Raw genomic sequence first — 24,110 nt, 5'->3', positions numbered from 1 at the left:
GGGTGACTACCCCCAGGGAATTGTAAACAACACCGAAGAAGCCCAACCCCGTGAGGCTGGGTGGTGAGTCTCAGAGTGAGATTGGGTCTGCCAGAAGAGAAGCAGCAACCGTTAAAATGAAAATTGCTTTGCTAGCGAGCCTTCTGGAGCCAAGCCTGCCGACAAATCCTCTCTCTGACCACAGGGAAATGTGTGCATGGAGCATTTTGACCTCCTTGTGCTTCCTTTGTTTGTGTGAGCTGGCAAAGTCATAAACTTGGCAGGAATCTGACACGGCCTGCTCACAAGAATGCAACCTGAGTGCTCAGCGGGAGGAGGGTGAGCTGGGCACACAGTCAGCATAAAATAGTTGTGTCGTCCTGTCTTGTGTGCATGGGACTGGACTAGACGACCTACTGAGGTCCCTTCCAGTCCTACACATCTATGATTCTGTGCTGGGGGCCTCAGAGTGAGATCAGTTCTGCCACAAGAGAAGCAGAAAACGTTAACCATTACCCAAATCAGCTAGATTCAACTAGTTGGATTGACAGAGGCTTTCCAGCTAAACAGCCAAACCAGACTTTCCTGCTCTGCTGGGCTATGCTAAATGCAGAATATTTCAGGATTAGCACTAGATCTACTCCAAATGCCTGCCCTGATCCCATTCCCCCTTGATCCCGTCCAACCCCAACACCACTGAACACCCTCCCCAAACACAATGAAAAACAATTCTCTCTCCTTCTTGGGTAGACTGATGGCTCCTTGCTCCTGCTACATTTATAATTACAGAGCTGTGAGGGGACCCAGGAGCCGCAAGTACAATGCCGCCAACCCAGAGTGTGGGTGGAGGTGGGGCAGGGAAATGGGGTCATGGCTCTGCTTGCATCTAGAAAAACCTTGTTTAGCAGCATCCCAAAAAGCCCTACTGTCAATGCCAGCCCCTCACTCCACACTGAGCTGAGGGGGTCTGGCCTCTGGGTACGTGTGTTGCGGTTGGAGGGATCTGCGTCCCCCCTTCTTTCGCTCACTCACCTTGGTAGAATTTAGCTCTTTCTCTCCTACATTCTGGTTCGCTCTGATGCACAGCCGGCATGTGAAGCCTTGCACCAATGGGTGGTTAGTTCAAGGCCATCAGTGGTGACCAAACGTTTCCGAGCTGACGCTTGGGGACGTAAGTGAAATGAGCTGGGTGGAGTCAGTTCCCAACGGGCGGCTGCCTACATCGCAACAATCCACCATGGCAAGCGGTCCCATGTATGGGCTCTTGGATCAGAAAAGCCAAGGACTGAATGGGCCATAGCAAGTCAGCCCTGGTCTCCAGTTACCTGGCAACTCGACAGCAGTGGACGGGAGTTACGCAAGCTACACAGAGTAGCTTGTGTGACTCCCATTGACTGCTGTGTTTCCCTTCTGTGCGGCGACTTCACTGCACTGCACCTCTTGAGGGGGTGGTTTTACAGCGTCGACTTCTGGATCGATTGAGCGGGTCTTCATTGACCACTCAATCAATCCAGAAAGGTCGATCTGATGACGGCGACTTTATAGACATACCCTCAATTACCCTCCGACCCTTTCAGGTGGGCAAGGGTCATTGGTGAGGAGGGCACCGGTTAACGAAAGCTCAGGCTGCTGCCATCCGTACTGTAAATGGAGGACTTGGGTCCCCGGGCTTTTGCTCTGGCAGTTTCACAAGGACTGAAATTCACCATGAAATTTACTTTCTTTTAATTTAAAGAAAAGCAGAGTCAGTGTTAGAAATACACAGCTGAAACGAGACAGAATTGAAAAATAGATCGGACTGGTTTTTATTGAGCACCAAAGTAGGAAAACCTACTTTTCCAAACACAAGGAGCACAAAACACGAGTGATAGTACTGAACGAGTCATTGGGACAGATTCTCAGGTAGTAGAGGTCAGAGCTGCTCCAGGGAAGGCACCGACTGACACCAGCTGAGAATCTGGCAGCCTATCAGCACTGTGAGCATATAACATTACATGAGAAGTTTCCTGTAGCACCCAGACAAGCTGTAAAATGATACTAAACACACATAACAGATGTTATTTAAAAAGTTAACATTACCAATTTCCTAATGAGCTAATTAATGTTGCCATAAAGCCATTTGTCTTCTGAGCAGCAATAAGAACTCAGGAAAATTTGTCTTGCAATCTATGGCATCTTCAAAAGCAGTGTGAATGTTAATATCGAAAATGCAGCTTTCAGATCTCCTCTACAGCTTGTTTATTTTTTAATTTGACAATTTAAAAGAACTTTAAAAGAAAAATTAACATCATAGCACCACTGGGAGGGCTGGATTCTCTTACAGCCCATAGTAAACAGCAAACATTTAGCAGTACGTTATTTTATCAGTCTTTCGTCTTTTTTGTTTTAGATCCATTTTGCAATGATTAAATTTATGCTTCATGGCTCCTTTCCAGCAAAGCACTCAGCCGCGAGCTTAACTAGGATCGAAGTTAAAGCAAAGTGTCCATCTCGAGTTAAGCATATGCTTGAATGCTTCGCTGAATTAGACCGAAGCCTAGGTATTTGTTCCTGCAAGGTCCTCAGAACGCATAACATTGCCTGACACCAATGGGAGTTAAGGGCACTGAGCTCTAGAGCTGATTTAAAAACCAGTAAAATGTTTTGTGCACATTTTTAATGTGTTTTTTGGGGGTGAAGAGAGGGTGAAAGGCGGGCCAGGAAGGAATCTTTGCCCTGGTCACAATAGCAGAGACCCTGGGTTTTTTTTTCCTCGTTCCACTTTGCTGGCTTAAACTAGAGTAAATGGAGTAACTTGAAGTCTCTAAATACAAAAATTAACTCTGTAACTTGAAGTCTTTAAATCATGATTTGAGGCCTTCAGTAACTCAGAGGTTATTGGTCTATTACAGGCGTGGATGGGTGAGGTTCAACTGCGTGTGAAGTGGAGGAGGTCAGACTAGATGGTCACAGTGGTCCCTTCTGGTCTCAAAGGCTATGAGGCTAACGCTGGACTGAAATTTTTCAAACCCTGAAAATTTTAGCTGGTCAAAAAATAAACAGAAAGAAACTATATAAAAAATGCTTCACATTTTGAATTTCCCCTTTACCATAGCGGGATTCCAAACTCTGAGGGAAGAATAAACATTTGCATGTACTATCGTTCTCAAGGGAATATCAGACAGAGCACCATAGTAGACCATTTCCAACCTCATGTTGTTAAATACATAGGTCACCTTGTAGACTTAACCATAAAAGGATAGTTGTTCATTGGGGCAAATTCATCCCTGGTGTAGCTTCCACTGATTTCATTGGTGACACAGCCGAGACGAATTTGGCCCATTTTCATTAGCGAACGTATTAAAGTCATTCATGCTATTCATAAACTACCAGTCAATTCATTTCCTTATGGCTAAGAGATCTCTGAGTTCTGTTAGCATCATCTGCGTACAATATGAAGGTCGCTGATTGTATTCAGTGCATATATAGCAGAAAGATCAAGTAGGCTATTTATACCTAGGGCCTGATTCTAAACCCACCTGGACCATTTGTATACCAGTGTCATTCCTGAGATACTCCTACATATGCGGAATCAGAATCAGTCCCCATTGGGCATTATAGTGTGCACTGTGCTGAGATAGATCTGAAATGAAATTGTGGTTCAGACTGGTTGTCCGTTCCATTTGTACACTCCAGCTGCTTTCAAAGGAATGGATTTCTCCCACTGTTCACAGGGCTGAGATCTAGAATTGCTGTTCTTGCACAATGCAGTTCTTTTATCAACTTGCAGAGATCAGGAAGATGCTGAATAGCTGTAGCTGAAGACGTAGGGCTGCAGTTCATCTGAACCAGACCACTACTGGATATATCTTTCTTTTAATAGCTAGGTCGCACTAGATGAAAATCACATTAAAAAAAAAAGGTAATTTAAATGTTTATCATATCTGTGGTTGCACAGAACACATCCGTACCCCGCCATGTAATCTCAATAATTGGCCTCACATAGGTCTAATAAAAAGTTGACGGATTCATCTTTTCCCAGGTTGTATTAATGCAGCCCCATCTGATTCTGAAAGATAAAGAGACCAGCAGTTTGGGACAGATTGCCTGATACTGCAAATTTTTACATATGAGCCTGAACCAAAACTTACTGAAGCCAATAGAAGCCTTGCCACCGATTTCAGGCTGTGGGTGAGTACGCGTATTTATGTGAAGAGTCCATTGTGCTCAGGAGTGCTACTATTAAATTCATAAAGTTATTTGCATGCCTACGTGTTTAGAGGATTGGATTCTGTTGAAATCTGTTCTAAACTAGCGGTCTCTGCATTTTCTCATTCGGGATCAGACGTGGCTGCCTGACACTTGGGTCCTAGATGTGCAGTAGAAAACACTTGAGCATTCACTATAAAAAAGAAATGTATATCATGTGTGGACACAAACATTCGTCTTTGCCTAAATGCTGTTTTGAAATTTTTGAGACTCCCCAAATTCTGCTGGATGGCCTTATTCTAAACGGGAAAAGACTCCAGGAGGGTCCACAGGCCTGAGTCCAGAAGGGGTCCTGGTCTGAGACAGACTGATTTGTGTGTGGATGGAAGGGGAGTTTGGGTTCAAACCTGGGACTGAGCCTGGGTTTACAGTGCAGTGTAGACATACCCCTATAGTGAATTTCATCCATGTGCAGAAGGCTAGTATAATGGCTCTGTTCATTCTCTTGGAAGCACCTGGCACTGGCCATTGTCAGAAGACAGGACACTGGACTAGATGGACCACTGGTCTGACCAGTATGGCCCTTCTTATGTTCTTATGGTTTCAGTACCACTAGGGCTTCAAGGACACCTAAGTGGAGCATATGCCCGGTGTTGAAGACGGGTAATTTTACTGTTAAAGGACTGTTTCTTTAACTCATTGTACATTGGACAACCATCATGCATCTTCACATATCTAACCCTTTATTTAGAAGGTACTTACCTGGGTTAACCTAAGTGCTTCTGCTGTTGTTTCACGTAGCCAACTACATTATTGGAATTACTTCCTGTAAAACAAAGTTCTGCAAAATTAGGGTCTGTGGTATATTCGTTCAGTAATGAACGCTCCAGCAAGATTTCTAGCTCTATATTTTTAATGGTGTGTGTGTCTTATTTTTCAGTTCTTTGGTGAGGCTGTTGGAGCAGTTCTAGGTTTAGGGTTGAGAACAAATTTTTCTTTAAGTTATACCACTACAGTTCCAGTGAAGTCCCCAAATTATGCCTCGGGTTACTCCCAGAACATCAATTAGGTTGCGTAGGAGTAACTCAGGGCAGATTCTCACCTGCTACGACCATTCCATTTCAGAACTGAGAGTTATCATGGTCTAACTAAGGTATGGAAAATCAAAAGAAAAAAAAAAAAGTGCAAAATAGGGGGTAGCTTTTCCTACCTTTTCCCCTTCCAAGACCAGGATTCCTTTCCTCATTAAGTCACAAGTTATAATGAATTTGATTGAGTGTTTCCCATTCCAGAGGTGGCTGCCATATCACAAACCACCATACATTGCAGCAGCGTTGGCAATCTCAGCTCTCAAGAGCCCTGTGATAGGGGCATTGCATGTCTACTCTGAGATGCATTGGCAAAGGTGTGCAGAGACACCTCTGAGGAACGTCTCCCCACTGTGCCCGTCTCTTTCATTTCATAAGCAGCAAATTCCTCTTAAACAGTTTGACCACTGTAAAGCCCAGCAATACCAAAGACCCCAGATGGTGTCTTACCAAAATACTCCTTGTAATATTTATGCCTTAGGTTGCGTCCATCTGTAAAACAATAAGATACATTGTGATCAGGCTTGGCAGAATTTGATTTTTTTAAAATAATTTCAACAGATATTATTGATTTTTATTTTAAGCATTTTTTCCTGTTTTTATCGATTTTAAATTTTCACAGTTGCAAAATTGTGGTTTTAAAGCAATTTCTTTTGCTATTTTTATCAATTTAAATTTTCACAGTTGCGGGACATTGGGGGGAGGGTCAGACAATGATTATTTAATGACAGTAGATGTTGAGATTCAAAAAGTTAAAGCTTTAAAACCGTTAACACAAATTGTCAAAATATATAAATATGTAAGATATGTAAATATCTTTAAATCAAATGCTAATACATTCTCAAGCAGCACTTTTCTTACTTTGCCTATCTGTACATTTTTATTATTATCCATGGAAATATTTTTTCATCAGTTTTTGGGTGCATGGTGAAATCGACATTTACCGATGAAAATCAAATCCTTCCAAGCCTAGTTATGAGAATGTATCTAACCAGACGTCACTCCTAGCTACTTCCTTTGGATTAAATCCTGGCCCCGGCGCATAGCCAGAGAACCCTACAGGGGAACTAGGTAGATCAAGATTCCTACCCTCAACATTTGGGCAGGGAATAGAGCATGCATATAGCCTTTACATGGCTGCAGCTGTGTTGTCTTGGTATCCATAGGCTGCTATGCAGCTCCTACTAGTACATTTTGGCCAGTGGATCCATGCAGTCACACCATCCTCCTAAATACTCTGACCATTAAAAGGTATACACTGCACTCTAGTAGTCATGTTCTAAGGAATCACAGTATCCCTTAAACAGAGAGCATTTATTAAACAAAACAGCTAGAATTTGAGACAATCTAACAGGCTTCTGCACAGTTCAAGTTCCAGCTTCATCCCTTTTGTTTACCAGAGGCCAACTTTTACAACTCAAAGACATCTAGTGCATTAACTCCATAAACACAGACACATATCATTATATTAATGACTAGAGGACATTAAAAACAAAACAAAACAAAAAGACACAATAAAGGCAAAGAAGTTGAAATTCTAAAGCCTTTTAGTTTTTATTACAAACAAAACAGGGCTCTGGTTTGAGAATTCTACTGGGTTTTATTGTGGCTAAGCAGGAACAGGGACTGCTGATGTTTTTGGCCCGTGATGAGTTGCATCACAGAGTATATATTCTATAATATCTTTCACAGAAGCTGCACGCCCTTGTACAGGTTGAAAACGGTCTCAGAAAATACATCAAAATAATTCCTTGTTGGCAAACACGCCAGTGGAGAAAAAAGGATGGTCTTTGTGATTCAGACAATAATAGAAACTATGGTTGGAAGACAGAAAACAAACTCAATCTGGATTTTCTACTGTCATTTTAGAATGTACTGTTTGATATTTAAATAGAATGAGCTAAGGTTTACTATTGTCTGTAGATGGGAATAAATGTTTTCCCGTCCCACCCAAAACGGAAATGCACAGACATTGCTAAAACAAACTTACAGGGCATATCCCTCATCTTGTAAATTGGCCTAGCTCTATTGATGTCAAGTAAATTAAAGAGTTTAGTGAAACTATGCTGAGGATTTGGATTACGGTCCAGAATGTCACATACTGCACATGTAAAAACAGAGAAAAGTGAATTGCTGCTAGGAATTATTTAGGGGCTGATCCTGAATGGTCCTGAACACTCAGCTCCCTTTGGTTTCCATAGTGATTGAGGTCATTCAGCACTTTTCTAGAGGCCCTGAAAGACCATGAACATGACCTGTTTTGATTGTATCCTTTGCATTTTTCAAAGGCAGCATTTTAATATTCTCTTGTAATTTAAGGCATTACACACATACAGCTTTTAACTGTTCAGTAGTTTCCCCAGTGAAACCCAATGGTTTCTCATCCTGCCTCCTCATGGTGCCTTATCCTTGAGTATCATACTAGTACGATCAAAAGAACATGTGCATCTGATTCTGCCCTCTAGTTACATGATGGCAACCCACTGATCTCAGTGGGGTGGCTAGTATATACCTGGGCCCAGATGTTAGTCCCCACATTTACACAGGGTGTTCATCTCACTCTGAATGCCCCCTTCCCCCCATTTAGTTCACATGTTTGGTCCTTTTCTTTTAAGGCCAAACCAATGACTTGGTTGCCAGCACCATCTGCATGCAAGACTTGGGTTTCGAAGCAGTCACTCAACTGAGAGAGCAGGGAATGGAAATGCAGTCTTGGGGGATGGCTGCCTGCAACACTAGAGGAACATTTCCTTTTTCATATGGCAGAGTGATGGTGCCATGGTGGAAAGATCAGATACGTCACTGGAGAAACCCGGGAGGAAGGGGAAACTCAGGAACTCTGCTTAGCCTGGCCTGATATTTTAAGCCCTTATCTGCCTCCGGGCAGGTGAGAGACCCTCAGCATAGTCTCTTGGACAAAGTAAGTGAGGATGGCTGTTTCCGAAAGAACTGACCAGGATTCCCACGGAGCTTGATGCATTGACCCCTGTTAGGGATTCCTTCGGCTGTGTTGCCAGGACTGATGATGTGGCATTCGTATCCCGTGGGGCAATGCAGAGGCTCATCTCCATCCTCAGTGGTGCTGCAGGCCTCAGCTGGAAAACAAGCCTGCATGTCATAAATCTCGATCTTGTTACCCCAGGGCTAACCAGGGAACGATAATCCTGCTGTCTCCTTCCCTATCTCCCCTCAGAGAAAGATCGCAAAGTGCTTGACAAACAATAATACTGAATCTTTAATCCTCAGAGAGAACTTGACAGAACATTATTGTCTACTTTCCCCCTCTCAAAGAGAAGAGGGACTGACTGCATGCCCTCAGTGGAGATTCCCAGATGTGGGGGTGCGCCCTGCCACGTAGAACCAACCGAGCTTGCTGCCTTACCATTCTTCCTGCAGCCCCTTCTACAGGGTGTGTGCTGGGGACTGGTGGAAAAGAGGGGAGGTGGGGGGGCTGACCATGCTCTGAACAGTGCGTGGCCTTTGCAGGAAGGTTTCCATCTGGCACAGTTTAGAGCAGCCATCCGGCTGTTTTAACCGGCACCCAGTGTTGGGTCGAGAACCAGGTAACTATTACCAACTCCCTGGCAGTTCTCCCTTTCTTCTCTGTCCCTGCTGTACCCAGGGAATGGATCCAACATATTCAAGGGGCTCTACATCTATTAACCTATTAATTAATTCTCACACATGACTCCTGTGGGGAAACCCATCTGTAAGAAACTGAAGCACAGAAGGGTTAAGTGACATGACCAAGGTTATATAGCAAGTGTGTGTCCGCACTGGGAACAGCACCCGGAACTCCTAACTCCTGTTTCTGTGCTTTAACCACAAGACCCCATAGAGACACCCCACACTTACTTTCTTTCTTTCTTTTGTTGGAATTTTAATTCCAGGATAGTCTCCTCTAATTCCCATGCCTTGATTGAGGGTACCCACTTCTGGAGCATTTCATGCTAACTGCTCCATTCAGCTGTGATAAGTGTGATTAAATATAAGACGAGCTGTAGCAATGAATACAGAGGGGTATATTTTACTGAACTTGTGCAACTCTAGTGAAGTCAGTGGAGTCAAAGGCAGAATTTTCTCATTAGGAATTTCTAGTCTGGCTCAGAGCCGACATCCATATAGCCTGTCTTGGGAAGTGGCCAGCCCCAGATGTTTCAGAGGAAAGCAGAAGGACCCCGCAGGAGGCAGATGTGGGATAATCTGCTCCACTTGTTAGGTCTCATCCTGGTCTCTAATAGAGACTGGCCTACACCCTGAAGCAAGACTTTCCACGTACTTTTAAATCAGTGATTAATTAATTAAACCTGTGAGGCAGATCATTTTATGCTCACTTTCCACAACTGGAAATTGAGGCAATGAGGTGAAAGGCCTGATTTCCAGATTTCAGGCCTGCGGTTAAATTACAAACCTACTTTCTGCCTGCTTGGCTGTGAATGGGAACAGACACAGAACTGCATGAGCAAAATCTGGATGTCTGAAAATCAGGGCCCAAGAGACTGGCATAAGACCACAAAGGGCATCAATGTTAGGGTAGGGATGACAATTCTCGACTTCCTACTTCCCAGGCCTGTGGTCAGATCGCACCTCCCTCTACTGAGGTGGGACTGGATGGCTCAGAGAATTGGTAATGGGATGAGATTTCATCTTAATTTAAGAGGTGACTTGACCATGGTCTATAAGTACCTACAGAGGAAGAGAAATACTGATAATAGAGGGCTCTCTAATTTAGAAGACCAAGGCTAACAAAATCAAGTGGCTGGAAGCTGATACTATATAAATTCAGGCTAGAAATGATATAAAAACAATAGTATCTAGGTCTTACATAGAGCCTTTCATCAGTAGATCTCAAAACACTTTACAAAGGAGGTTAACCAACATCATTAACCCCATTTTACAGATGGGGAAACTGAGGCACAGAGCAGGGACATGACTTGCCCAAGGATGCTAATACAAGATATGGGCTTGATGCAGGAATTTACTGAGTGAAATAATCTGGCCTGTGTTAAACAGGAGATCAGGCTAGATGATCGCTATAGTCACTTCTGGCCTTGAAATCTAAATCTAAAATTCATTAATAAAATGCATCTCAAGCCTCTGTTGGAAAACAGTGTAATGAATGGTGTTAGTTAAATATATATACTAACCAGTGTTGGAGAAATGAATTCGATATATTTAAAGGAAAAATATAAAGGAACTTTTGCTTTTGTATGTAATACCTGCCAATGGAGCATTTTAAAGCTTAGTTACAACAACTTCCGGGTTGTCTAAACTATGAAACCTGGTTTGTGTGTCTTGCTTTGTAAAACCTTATCTGTGTAAATAGCAGGGTGAAACTGAATGTCATGAGGGAATTGTTAACTCACCTGCAAGACAAATTAACAAGGAAACACACAAGGTCACAAAAACAGACCAGTAAGATCAAGCCTACCAGATGGAGCCAGTAGAATTAACAGCAGAATACAAAGGAGATCAGTATAGAAGTAGATAAAACAAGTACGTTTTAGAAGGCTAAGCAAAAATATATTAGGTTAGGTTAGTTATTATGATTTATGCGTAAAAATGTTGAGTTGGGTTAGAATGGGTTGGTCCACTGATGAGGTAACTGAGTCTGTGTAAAGTCACGGAACAGGGTATAAAAGACAGTGGCAGACAACAAGAGATTGGAGAAGACACAGGGGAAGATCATATCAGGGACCAGAGATTTGCAAAAAAATGTCACCCTCTCCACAGGAGAGGTAACTCGATCCATTACTTTTCTGACCTTATCTGGTTTTGCATGCATATGCAGTGTAGTTGTAGCTGTGTCAGTCCCAGGATATTAGAGAGACAAAGTGGGTGAGGCTTTTCTTACCCAAAGACGTGTGGCTTGAAAGCTTGTCTGTCTCACCAAAAGAAGTAGGTCCAATAAAAGATATTACCCCATCGACCTTGTCTCTCTGCATGTACATGTCATTCAGAGGTGGGAATAGCACTGTCTTCAAAATGTGCAAAATAAAGGTTTCAAGAAACTGTTTAAGCCTAAATTGGAGTGGATCTCATTTTTCACTGAACACGTCACACAAATGAATCTCGTCACTGAGTCGTGTAAGTCAGTTATATGTAGTTAGGGCTATGTCTTGGGAAGGAAATGATTCTCCCCTATACATCCGTCCACCTACCCATACATCCACACATGCAGAATGAGATGCAATATTGTATTGTCAGGTCATACTGACATGTCAGACCTATCTCTGGGGGCAAAATCTTCTTCTACAAGTTGCATTGGGCATATTCTCTGCTCATCCTGCTCACATCACTTTTCCCTGACATTAATCAAATTTCCGCTAATGTGCACCATTTATGCATCTGCATGGCAGATGGAAGAGGATCATTTCACCCCTAGTAAGGAGGCTTTTGGCAGAGCTGTGTATTAAAAACAAACCTTTTGCTTTTGGTTTGAAATATTGTTCACTTCACAAGCCCTGGAGTCACATGGGGTGCAATCACTAATCTGTTACTATTTGCCCTTTTTGCACTGTACATCAAAAGTAGTTTACAGGAAGTGTTCTTTCCGTGCTAGCACTGATTCTGCAATGTAGATTAAGTGGTGTTTCTGAGGCTCTGAACTGAAAACACTGTATTTACTATTCTCCCTTGAAAAAGGGCTGGTTTATTGGCACTGAACTTGCATATTATTTTCCAAACCAGTGTCCTTCGTCCAGCAGAATTCAACAACCTACATTGCCCAGGTGATTAAAATGCTGAGTCGTGCTCACGGTACCTTGTAAAACTTCCTCTGGGCCATCTAACAACCAACCGTTTCCTCCCAGCCAACGTGGTTTCGGCTGCACCAACCAGTCTAAAACTATTTTAAAAAGAGAACATATTGTTAAGGATGAGCAGTCACAGAGCACACAAGTCGTTTCATGCCACTGATTTTCTCCAGTCCCTGACGATAAGGCAGGTGGAGTTCTTCGGGGAGGGTTTTGCTGGGTATGTTTCAGCGAGGTCTTTACATTCACTGTCATTTAAAATGTTCCAGCTGCAGCTTGATCACCGCAGTTCATATCATGCATCATGGTGCCACAAAGGGCAACAGCCTGCAAAATGCGGAGCTTCCTTTGAAAGCCTGATCCAAAATCCATTGAAATGAATGGAAGGGCTCTCGTTGCCTTCCGTTGGCTTTGGATCGAGCTGTCACTTGGCCTCTTGTAAGATCAGGCCTAAAGTGAGCAGAGCTTCATTGAGTGCTGCTAAAAATCTTGCAAGATCAGCTGAGCTCATGCAATTTCCACTCTCTTGAGGCTAAAATCTCACAAGGGCAGCTCTCACTGCCATGGAACAAAAGCTTAGTTCTTGATTCAAACCCCAAGTCCTATTTTAGACCTACTACATACCGGGATCTACCCCCCGTTCTACTGCCTACCATTGTTATTGCAGCTGTTTCTATTTGTATCTGAGGCAGTTTGACCTGACAGCCCACCATACCTGGAGGTGGCTGTACTGACTCCAAGCAGGCATAGATGCACCCATTGTAACAACAACGCTTGTGTCTTTCACATTCAGAATCTGAGCGGCAGCTGGGCACTTCACATGCTCGGACAGGTAACGTCTGCGGGGGTGGGGGGCAGCGGTCATTCTTCTGGTGATGGGCACTGTGAGAATGAAGAGGGTATTCATAATCCTTGCAAAAAAAGAAAAAAGGGAAAACACAGATTTGGCATAAAGGAGAACGTTTGATCAGCACCAAACACACTGCAAACTGACAAAGCTGGAGTGAGCATGAAGAAATGACTGACTTCTTCAACTATTCATCGAGCAAGTGACCCGACCACTCTGTGACTCAGTTTCCCCACCTGTAAAATGAAAACATGAATCTGTAGCTACTTTAGCAAAGTGTTCGGAGATCATCTGATTACATGTGTTCCCTAAACACCAAGTATTATTATTATTACATTGTTTTAATGACGTAGAAGCATTCAAGGATCTAATTTTTAAATTCCCAAAATGTCCATTACACTTGTCTGAGAGAGTAGGAGACAGAGCCAGTGGGCATTTCAGTAACTGGTACCTTAAAAACACCCTAGAGAAAAAGAGGTTGAAATAGCCATGATGATACAGAGGGCCTTATTGTTCCTGTGCTTCATAATCATTCTACTTTTGTTGTAAGTGATTAATTCCAACAGCCTTTTACTAATTTAAGACCTTCCTGTAAAGTGAGCTTAGTAATTGAAGGTCTTGAAAAGAAGCTTAATTTTTCTTTCGTGCATTTGGTACCTAATCCAGTCCCTTTCTATCCAATATCTTATGCCTCAGCTGCAGTATCAGAGTTCTGAAAGGTCTCCTTTTCCTCTCCTCTGACCTTTTAAACTAGAGTTGACAGAAGGGGGTTCTGGGAGTTTTCCAATGCACTCACTATGGGATTAGGAATTTTTGGTTTGAAGACTGTATTATAAAAATACATGATGATCTGGTTAGGTTAGAGCATGGTTGGAGGGAGACTGGGGAGTTCAGCAGGTCTGAAAGTCCATATGCCTGTGGATTAAGGAGCCTTAAATATAGTCTCTTATTTTTGAAAATCCTGGGCATAATTCATGATTTTGGGTGCCTTAGTTTAGGCCTGTCCAACAGAAAGCACTATTAAGGGGCTTCTTTTTCATAGTGCGGTTGCTCAGTGTTTGAAAATCAGGCCTCTTAATCACCAGTTATTTTTGAAAGTTTTGGCCACTCTGGTCTTAACTTTTTTTTTTTGGAAGTTCCAGACTTGTATAACTGGCAGGACTTTGGGATGCCCTGTATGTGAAAAGCCACGCTTTGTACCAGATGCTGTAAAGGAGGACATATGCCCTGTTTAACCACACGCCAAGTCAAAATGTATTTGGATACGGGGAAAATACGCCCTGCTCTTAATTACTCACAAACAATGAGGAAACTCTCAAGTGGAATTAGCAGAGTGCGGCACTTTCCCTGACGAGCGTAAGGAGCTGCATGCGAAGCAACATGATTCATACAGACGGCATCTGGATGAGACTCCAGCTTCCTGCATTCTGCAGAAATTGACAAGCCACTCAAGCCCATTTCATACTTACCAGGGGCCAAAGCCCTCATCCCTGTGCTCAGATATGCTGTGTGCAGGGGAGTTCGGTGGGAAAAGGGGAGGAACAAAACTCCCTACCTCAGGCGTTCTGCACACACTACTGCTTCAGCTTCATCGCTGCCTTGCTGGGTGAGACTGCGTCGGTGGATCCACGCTTCTACTCCCATGCTTCCCTCTTCACAGCAGTACATAGACACTTGCAGCGCTCAACTCCATGGGATAATGATGATGCAGAGCCACTCTGCACAGGCGGCTCAGGTCTTCCCCCAGAGCAGCAGAATCACCCTGCTGACTGTCAGGGACAGGGAACGGAGCAGGATTTGCTCCAAATATCAATACAGTGGCTCAGATCCTCGTCTGCAGCTGAGAAGTACACAGCACAACCAAGGAAGGGTGCATGTGTGTATGCACTCAAAGTTGGCTTTAAGTCATCCTGTGCGACCTTCCAACCGTCAGCTGTCTGTGTGCTGGTCCAATGGTGTAAGTTAGAGCAACCTGGCATCTGCTCTCATTTGCACTAGCTGCCAACTTCCCTAAAGAGCCAATGTGACAGTATGGGGAGCCCCAGACTCGCCCCGATCACACTCCCTTTCCCCAGGCATAAAGAATACAATTGGGTCCACCCGGGGCTGGCACTAGATTAAATGGTGCTCCAGGCACCTCCCCCTCCATTTGTTAAACTTTTGGCCACCTTATTTTTTATTGCATTGGTCGCCCATTTCACGACGTTGATGCACGATTTAAGATGATACATTTGCACAGGAGCTGTACATCGGTATTTATTCATGCCATATATCAGCAAATAAAAAAAAAGGTTGTTTCCTATAAGCTTATAGAAACATTTTAATTGTAAGAATAACTGAAATGTGCTAACATCAATATTTAGTGCACCAACTGGGTGGACCAGTATTAGATAGTGTTACGGTAGGCCTTAGAATGTTACCCCTCCACCTTTGGTTCAAAAGGTCGATTTCCTCACTTTTGCCCTCACAGAGTCAGAGAGATCCAAAGACTGAAACATTTTACTTCAAACGTTCTATTTTCCCTTTTGTCGCTAACAACAAAAACAGCCCCCCAAGCCTGGCGCCCCCCACACCCGGCACCTCAGTCGCCTGCCCTGAAATCCGGTCCTGGGTTTACCCTCTTCTCAGCTGTTGGGAAGCTACACCGAGGGCCGGGAAGAGGATCAGCTATATTGGCTCTATGTCACAACAGGTGGCTCTGCTACAGAAAGGCTAGCATTCCCATGGCCAGCTACATCAGGCATAGGGCCACTTTGTGTTGGTGGGACAATGCATCTTCAGTGCAGGAGAGAACAGACCCATTGTCTAAATACTACATCACTCCTCGGAGGAATGATTTTTTGACTTCTGAACTTTTGTGTTCTTGAGACACAAAGGTTTCTTGTCTCGTTTGCTATCTAACTGGGTGTGTGCTACCAGCAAAGTGTGCTACCTGCAAAGTCTCTAGTAATGCTCTGGAGTGTGAAAAAAAATAACCCTTTTGTTGGATTTGCAAAAGAATATGGTTTCTGTGTGTGTGTGTGAGAGAGAACCTGGGGACTGTAAGTGAAGACAGCTAAACTGAACTGAGCAAACTTCAGAAATGTACAGTAGGAAAGTCTGCCTATAATCAAATTGTGGGGTTAAACTAGATTCAGATAGCCAGATTCAGCTCTCATTAACACAGGTTTAATGCCAAAGAAGCTCCACATAAATCAAAGGAGTTACTCTGGATTTACACCTGTAACTGAGATCAGCATTTGACCCAAAATGATAAAGGAAGAAAGGAAATGAACTTGTTATCAGATTGTTTGGGTTATGAATCTACCTACGCTCTTGGAATGGTGTCCAGCACCGTAGTATTTGCAAACCAGTAACAAAGAAGCTCTACTGCATTGCACAACTCCGCTCAGGCTGTTCTCAAGAGGGCACCATCAGGCTACAGAGAAACTTGGGTTGATTTTGACAGAGTCTCCCCATGTCTGGGCACGGCTAAATCATCCCTGCCACAGGCACCTCGCAAAGAGTTTTTGCCTCTCTTCTTGGGCCTGCAGAGGGTTATGTGTGGGAAAGTGCTTTTGTTTAAATAAGAACACAAGTGGATTTTCCAGTCACTCATTCTTCTCCTTTCCAAATACGTGTAACCAGGGGACACAGTTAAGAGGGAGGAAATTAAGGGAACCCTGCATTCCAATATTGTCATTACATCAATGCACAAGGGAAAATCAACGCGTTTTAAACAGGATTTTGGAGGCTTTGCTGCCATGCGTTTAGATTCCAACAGATGGCCTCAGTCTGCAACTGTTGAGAGGCAGTGCACAAAGAACTAGCTCTGTTAACTTTGGGACTGGCTGCGTCTCCTCCGTGTCCTTGCTGTTATGAATGACTGGACTGTAAATCAGTTATTTTAAACTGTAATTAGGAATGAGTAATTAGCTCATTATATAGAAAAGGGATACAATTCAGTTCAACATGATAAGAGGTAATGATGTATGTTATGTGTAATGCTGACATGATAGATTTTACCTCCATTTTCTTTATAATGGATCATGCACAGCATATAGTACCACGATACAGCGTTACTTTATTTCAGCCAATCGCTTACATTTGTGCAATAACAAATAGGGAACATTCCCAGAGGCCTGAAATGACCTCTGACTGAGATTCATCCCATACATTAAGGTGGGAACGGTAGGGTAAACCCACCCAAATTATAAGCAAATAAACAATTAGAGATTGTAGATCATGTGGTACAGAAAGTCCAGATGATGGTTGGTTTTTAATTTATTGAGAAGTGAGGGGGGAAAACCTTATTCACCCCTATTTCCACAAATGAAAGCACCAAGTTACGTTCACACTCTGTCAGGTTCTAATACCTCTAATCATGTTGACTAGCCCCTTATTTTACTAGCGCATTTATTTAACTGCACTACTCATAGAGGAAGGTGCTGCTCAAAGTGAATAAGGGCATCAGAATCTCTCCCTATGGATTGATGAGTCACATTGTTAATCATGAGAGCTCTTTGGTTTTTTTGGTTTTTTTTAAATTTCAATATTTGGATTACAAAATGTGGGGGAAAAAACAGGAAAAAATTTGACAAAGATAACCCCAATCTCCCCCCCACATTTTCAACCAGCAATAAAGTTGGTTAGAATTCTTCCAGTTTTGAAGATCTGAATTTCAAAAAATCAAGAAATGTCAAACGTGAAATTTTGGGAAATGAGAAATTAAAAAAACCCCGCAACGTATTTTTCCTATTTTTTTGCACCAGGTCTATTCAGAATTCATAATCTAGTCCACACACTGTATAGCAGTGAAAATATTTAGGAGTCCCAAAAGTTCCATAGATTTTAGTAAGGACGATTATGCATCAAAGCATTCATTTTGGAAGTTCATTATTTGTTATTCTCCTATTTAAAATGTTGTTGTCACTCAAGCCATAGTCTGAAATGCATTTACCCAAATGTTTAACAAATACTTATTAGTAACTGACACTTCAAAGACAATGAATATGATTTGTTCACCAGTGATTCACTATTTGAAAGGAAAAACTGATAATGAACAGTTGACCATAATGAACTCAGTTTCCCATTTGGAACAATAAAAGTTCTCACGCCAAGAATTTCTCAGAATGACCTTTTCCCTACTAAGCTTTCTCCTTGTTTTTCTCAGTGTTCCTAGTGTTCTGATATCTGGCACTTAAGAACTCACTGCAGTACAGCATGTTTGCAAAATTTAACTCATCAACATGCTGCCACTGCTTTAGGTATAAGATTTTTAGGAAAAAAAGGGGGAAGTCTTATATTAATGCTGTCTTGGAATAATGGTTTTCACGAATGCCTATTTAAAAGCTCACCTAGGATTTACATTTTGGCTAGGAGCATGACTTGGATTTTTAAATTTTACGGACTTTGGTGCATCTTAAAATTTCTGCACTTGAGGATATTTTTCAATCCTGGGGGCAAGTTGCTGTTTGTCTCGGGAGACTCATGAAGCCATTTTAATGGCAATATCTGCTTTAAAGACATCCAGAAACTAGTTAACGGGGAAAGTTAAGAGTTCAGCTGAGGAAACTCGAAAGCCAAGTACAGAGTGACTAGAAAAAAATGGAATGAAGCCTCATTACCCTAAATCACTCACTGCATTTCCAGACGTTCAATAACATCTGAGGTATATGACCTGCCTAATAAAAATTCCATACAACCCTTATATTTTTCTTGTCTGCAAATGAGAACCAGTTTGCCTCTAAGCACAATTCTCTGACACTTGAACTCCAAGGAAATCTAAATAGATTTCTGCTGTAGATAAGGATATTACAACACAGAATGGATCTGGCAAGACATATTTCTAGTTGGGGTTCCTGTTGAAAGGAATTTAGGGACAGATTCTGTAAATATGCACAGCACCATTGAAGTCAATAATGCTACACCAATTTATACCAGAGGAGGGTCGGATCCTTGTTGTTCTAGGTGCCTGCCTTAGTGAGACAATGCACAGGGCCTAATCTTGGCCCTCTACAAATCAAGAGGAGTGTTGCCGTTGATTTCAGGGTGATTTGGTGGGATTTGTTCAGTTAATGGCCACATGCCATCTTTTCTCTGAAACAGAATAAAGATCATTGGCACAATGTGCATATTATATTCATGGAAATGAAGAATAAGGAAAACCTGTTAGGTCATCATGTCCATTCCATTGTTATTGTTGGATCTTTGGAAACGTTTCCTTCTCCCGTCAGGGCTTCCCTGAGGGTTACATCCTCGGCCCTCTGCTATCTTACTACACCCTATCCCTGATTGCACTTCTAGGTCAATATCACACAAATATTCTGTTCCACCCCCAATCTCTTTCCTTTGGTCCAGTCTTGTATCACTTAGCGCGTCACTGACACCCCTTCCACCAACTGAAATCTAACATGGCTGACACTGAACGTCTAATGTTTGGTCCCAAATATTTCCACTCCTTTCTTTTGCTGTCAGAAGCAAAGGATCTGAAACACAATCCTGCATTAATTCCAGACACAGTTCTTGGTATAAGCAGGGGGTGACAAATATGTTAGCTCAAGGGAGGTCAAACTACAGACTAAGTACAATTTCTCACTTCTTCCTCCCTCCCCCAACAAGACAACCCTGGCCAATGAGATGTGAATGTCTAGGTGGAGAAAGAAAAATGCTGCTCACAGGAGCATTCCCCACTCTGCATAGCTTGTGTGCCTTTGGCAAGGCAAGGACTATGCAGAAAATTGGTGCTGAATCATACATCTCCCTGAGAAACAGAGCCCCCAGGACTAGTGTTCTGTAAAGGGAGAGGTCAGACAATGGAATTCTCCTCTTTCAAGTGTGCAAAGGAAGGGAGAGAGAAATGCAGCTTCCACCCCCTCCTAGATAAAGTGATTACTCTGCCATCTGAGCAACTTCAGCTGAGTTTACCAGATCAGTAGCACCTGGATTAGCTGCTGCCGGAAAAACAGTCCTTTGAAAAACCGCTGGTTCAAGGAGGAGGATATATCCCTAAGGGAAAGGACTCTCTGCCTTTATAGAACAAGTTATCTGAACATCAAAATGTAGGATTCTATCTGTCTAGATCATTCACTTCCTAGTTTTTGTGGAAAGCCGCAGATTTTGACTTTACAGTAGTTTTGCAACATGGCAGAATTATTATTGTTGTTAATAATAATGGTATTTTTCCAGTGCAGTTATGAGAGATTAAGCAGGCCAAAACTGCTCATTGCTCTATATTACAAAAAAAATTGCAGCCTCACAAAAGAATGCCGAAATCCAATGAACGGTCTTGAACTCCCTAAATTGAGACAAATTTGACAGTCGATTTGACTTTGCATTGTCCTGACAAATTTTGGTGCAAAATGTTCATGGAATTACAGGTAGAAATTTTGCACCAGTCTCCGGTTACCCCTCCTTCTGTTTATCAGGTGTGTGCACTACACTTCACAAAACACCTGTCATGTGAATAGAGCAAGTCTGCTCCTGAACGTGTCATCATCAGCCTCATGGGCCATATCCCCTGGCATTTGTCTCTATGGCCCTTGATTGTGCTTGCCAATGCGCACAGTCTTGCATTAACTGTGACACACTGAGTACCTTTCCCAGACCTGAAGAAGAGCTCTGTGTAAGCTCGAAAGCTTGTCTCTTAGTTGGTCCAATAAAAGACATTACCTCACTCATCTTATCTCTCAAGAATAAATCATGCCAAACCAGTCTAAATTCCTTTGTTGATAGGGTCATTGGCCTAGTGGATAGGGGCGAAGCTATAGAGGTGATATATCTTGATTGTAGTAAAGCTTCGACACACGTGACATTCTCATAAGCAAACTGGGGAAATGTGATCTAGAGAAAATTCCTATAAAATGGGTGCAAAACTGGTAGAAAGACTGTATTCAAAGGGTAGTTGTCAATTGTTCACTGTCAAACTGGGGTGGAGGGGGCATATCTACTGGAGACCTGACCTGTCCTGGGTCCAGTACTATTCAATATTGTCATTAATGACTTGGATAATGGAGTGGAGAGTATGCTTATAAAATTTGCAGATGACACCAAGCTGGGAGGGATTGCTAGCGCTTTGGAGGACAGGATTAGACTTTAAAATGACCTTGAAAAACTGGAGAATTGGTCTGAAAGCAGTAAGATGAAATTCAATAAAGACAAGAGGAAAGCACTGCACTTGGGAGGAAACATCACCATAATTTGATAGGTGGTAGTACTGCAGAACAGGATCTGGGGTTATAGTGGATCATAGATTGAATATTAGTCAACAGTGTGATGCCGTTGTGAAAAAGGCTAATATCCTGGGGTGTATTAACAGGAGCACTGTATGTAGACCACCAGAGGTAATTCTCCCATGTTTCTTGGCCCTGGTGAGACCTAGCTGGAGTACTGTGTCCTGGTCTGGACAACACACTCTAAGAAAGATATGAACAAATTGGAGGAGGAGCAACTAAAATGATCCAAGGTTTAGAAATCCAGACCTATGAGGAAAGGTTAAAAGAACTGGGCACATTTAGTTGAGAAAAGAAGACCTGATAACTGCCTCCCAATATGTGGAGAGGACAGTGATGAGTTGTTCTCCATGTCCATTGAAGGTAGAACAAGAAGTACTGGGCTTAATCTGCAGCAAGGGAGACCGAGGTTAGATATTAGGAGAAACTTTTTAACTATAAAGATAGTTAAGCACTGAAAGGGGCTTCCCAGGAGGTCGTAGAATCCCCATCACTGGAGGTTTCTAAGAACAGGTAAGACAAACACCTGTTGCTGAGAATGGTTGTGGGTATGTTTGGTCCTGCCTCAGCACAGGGGGCTGGACTAGATGACCTCTCCAGATCCCGCCCGGACCTGAATTTCGATGATTCTCTAAGAGGAGGCAAACATGAGAATGGATTCTCCCTTGAGCTTCTTGCTCCATGAGAGCAATGACTGCTTTACATGTATATGGTGCTTTTTGTGTGTGGATCTCAGTACACTTTACAAAATTGTTCATTAGTTAAACCTCACAAAACCCTTGTGAATTATGGTACGTATCATCCCCATTTTACATTGGATGGGTAAAACGAGTCACAGAGAGATGAAGTGACTTGCCCAAGACCCTACAGCAAGCCAGTGGTAGAACTGGGCACAGAACCCAGGAATTCTGACTCCCAGTTCCCCTGCTCTAAGGAATGGACTGTGCTACTTTCCTTTTGGTATTTCATGCTAGCACTTCTCTTCTCATTTATGTGGGTTTTGCCACTTGCAACCACCTTCTCCTTTTCTTCTTTCAGTTTTCCCTTCTCCAGCCTCTCTGATTGCAGAGCGCCTCCTTGGGCTGTGACTATTGCATTATGCATTTATTTTTCAATGTATAAAGTGTGCCCTTATCTGTACGTCTCCTGTTGCAGCAAATAGGTTAAACTTAAAAAAGTTTAACACCGCTTAGCAGCCTAAATGAGCCCTCTTACAACCAGAAAAGGCTTCGGATTCAAATACTTATCATTCTAAATGGACCATTCACACTGGACTTAGAGAACTCACACCACTACAGACGCCTCCTACTAGTTCACATGCAATGTCCCCCCTGCAGCTAGGTACTCACATCATATTTCTCTGTCAGTTTCAGATGGAGCGCACGTTTCCAAAGATTCTTTGTAAAGGCCGATTCTGGGAGTAAGACTGAGACACACAAGGCTGCGGCAAAGATCTTTTTACAGAAATGCAGGCTGGGCATCAGGCGATTGCTGCCGGATTCCATGCTCCTGATGAGAAATAAAAGAAGGAGCTCAGCTTTCAACCAGCCAGACGATTCAGAGGGAGGGAGAGAGCTGACTGCTGAAGCAAATGGCTCTTTCCTGCGCAGCTTCTGGGAGGGGTGTGGGGGGGGGACTGGTTGGAACTCACAATCAGGAGCCAGTTGCTGCTGTTGAACTTTCTTGCTCAAAGACAGGTCAGGTTCTCCCATCTCGTGTTCGCACTCCCCTTGAATGAGGGCTGGAAAGATTATTTTTAGCCCTTTGTTCACAACATCTGGCACTCTCAGGGCGCCCCATTCAAAGCCAAAGCTTGGGATCAAATGGCAGCTGCTGCAGGGGGAAATAAAAGTCTTGGAGGAGGGCACTGAGTAGCCTCTAGCAGCTCTTCCAAACTTTCCAAGATAACAAGCACTCTCACTGTGTACTCCCCTAGCCCCCCAAGTAGATGCCCGGCTTGGTGGGTTTGTACCATATTTCTACAGGGTGGTTTATTCTCTGAGATAGGCTTCATTCCCAGAAGGAAATTATTTAAAAACATGATAAACAACAAATTGGCGTGTTAATTAAAACAAAGTGACGTTAGCTTTCGTTCTCAGCTTGATTTAAATTAGGGGAAGAGGTGGCCGCTGGGGAAAAAGGAGCTCACAGGCACTGGAGGCAGGCGGGACATGATGTACCCAGAGGAAAGGGCTTTATTTAAGGAATATCTTATGAATGGCCGCTGTGTCTTACAATGGATGGAACTGGGCAGGGACTGGTTTTGAGACTGCTATCTCGGATAACCACACAGGGCCCTATTTTCAAACTCGGTTGCGGAGGGTGAGACACTGACATCAATATTTAGACACCGAAATTCCTATTTTAGCCCCTTAAATCCAGCCCAAGGTGCCTATAGCAGCAGGTAGCTGCTGATGCCTGAGTTTAGGCCCCAATCTTGATGCACCCGCCTTTGAAGATTGGCTGAATATCAATGGAAATCCATGTTTTATGCACTCTGTGGCTTAGGTAAAACACTATAATTAAGGCGCGTTAAACGATTTCAGGTGTTTGTTACAGTCCACTCACGTAGGGGCTCCCTTTCCTCCCCCTCCCCCCCAGCATAGTGGCCCCCCTAGCAGTAGAATAAGTGCAATTCCACTGCCCTAGGCATGGAGGCAGGATTTGGGGGAGCTGCCAGGGCTACGTGTTACCCCCTGTACTGTGTGCGGCCCAGCTCTGCTGGAGGTCCCTGTGCAGCAGTGCACAGGGAGGATTGGGAGGTGGGGCCTGGACAGAGGTCCCACGCTGTAGGACTCCTCCCTCTCTTCCCCACCTCGGCATCACACAGCATCTAATCAAGCCGTTAGGCTACCACCTGTGTGGGGCAGTTCTCCTGCCATAGTTTGGCCTTGGTGAGAGGACCTGTCCCTCTGCTGATCTTCCCAGAACCCGGATGAGCTTCTAGGCCTGGGCCCAGGGGACTGGCTCTGCCCCTGAGGGAGAGATTCTGAAGTCTTTCCTCAGGTAAAGTCTCCAGTGCATTCAGTGGAGCAGGGGTTAC

At 43.3% G+C, this 24,110-nt stretch overlaps 1 protein-coding gene across 1 annotated transcript; it reads right to left on the bottom strand.

Moving 5' to 3' along the window:
• Positions 1-1,760: 1,760 nt before the first annotated feature.
• On the bottom strand, positions 1,761-22,765 carry WFDC1 (WAP four-disulfide core domain 1). The gene is made up of 8 exons (XM_067539959.1): positions 22,719-22,765; positions 22,417-22,576; positions 12,726-12,921; positions 12,019-12,102; positions 8,210-8,350; positions 5,706-5,747; positions 4,930-4,993; positions 1,761-3,851 (listed from the first exon to the last, which is right to left on the bottom strand). Exons 2-7 carry the CDS (start codon positions 22,570-22,572, stop codon positions 4,935-4,937), a joined length of 678 nt encoding a protein of 225 aa, XP_067396060.1. The 5' UTR covers positions 22,573-22,576; positions 22,719-22,765; the 3' UTR covers positions 1,761-3,851; positions 4,930-4,934.
• Between the last annotated feature and the right edge of the window lie 1,345 nt (positions 22,766-24,110).

This window comes from Emydura macquarii, unplaced genomic scaffold, assembly GCF_026122565.2.
Source record: "Emydura macquarii macquarii isolate MOO-44397 ecotype Brisbane River unplaced genomic scaffold, CSIRO-AGI_Emac_v2 contig_561, whole genome shotgun sequence".
Classification (NCBI taxonomy): Eukaryota; Metazoa; Chordata; order Testudines; family Chelidae; genus Emydura; species Emydura macquarii.
The sequence above is the reverse complement of the archived record's forward strand: the minus strand, read 5'-3'. Positions and strand labels throughout refer to the sequence as shown.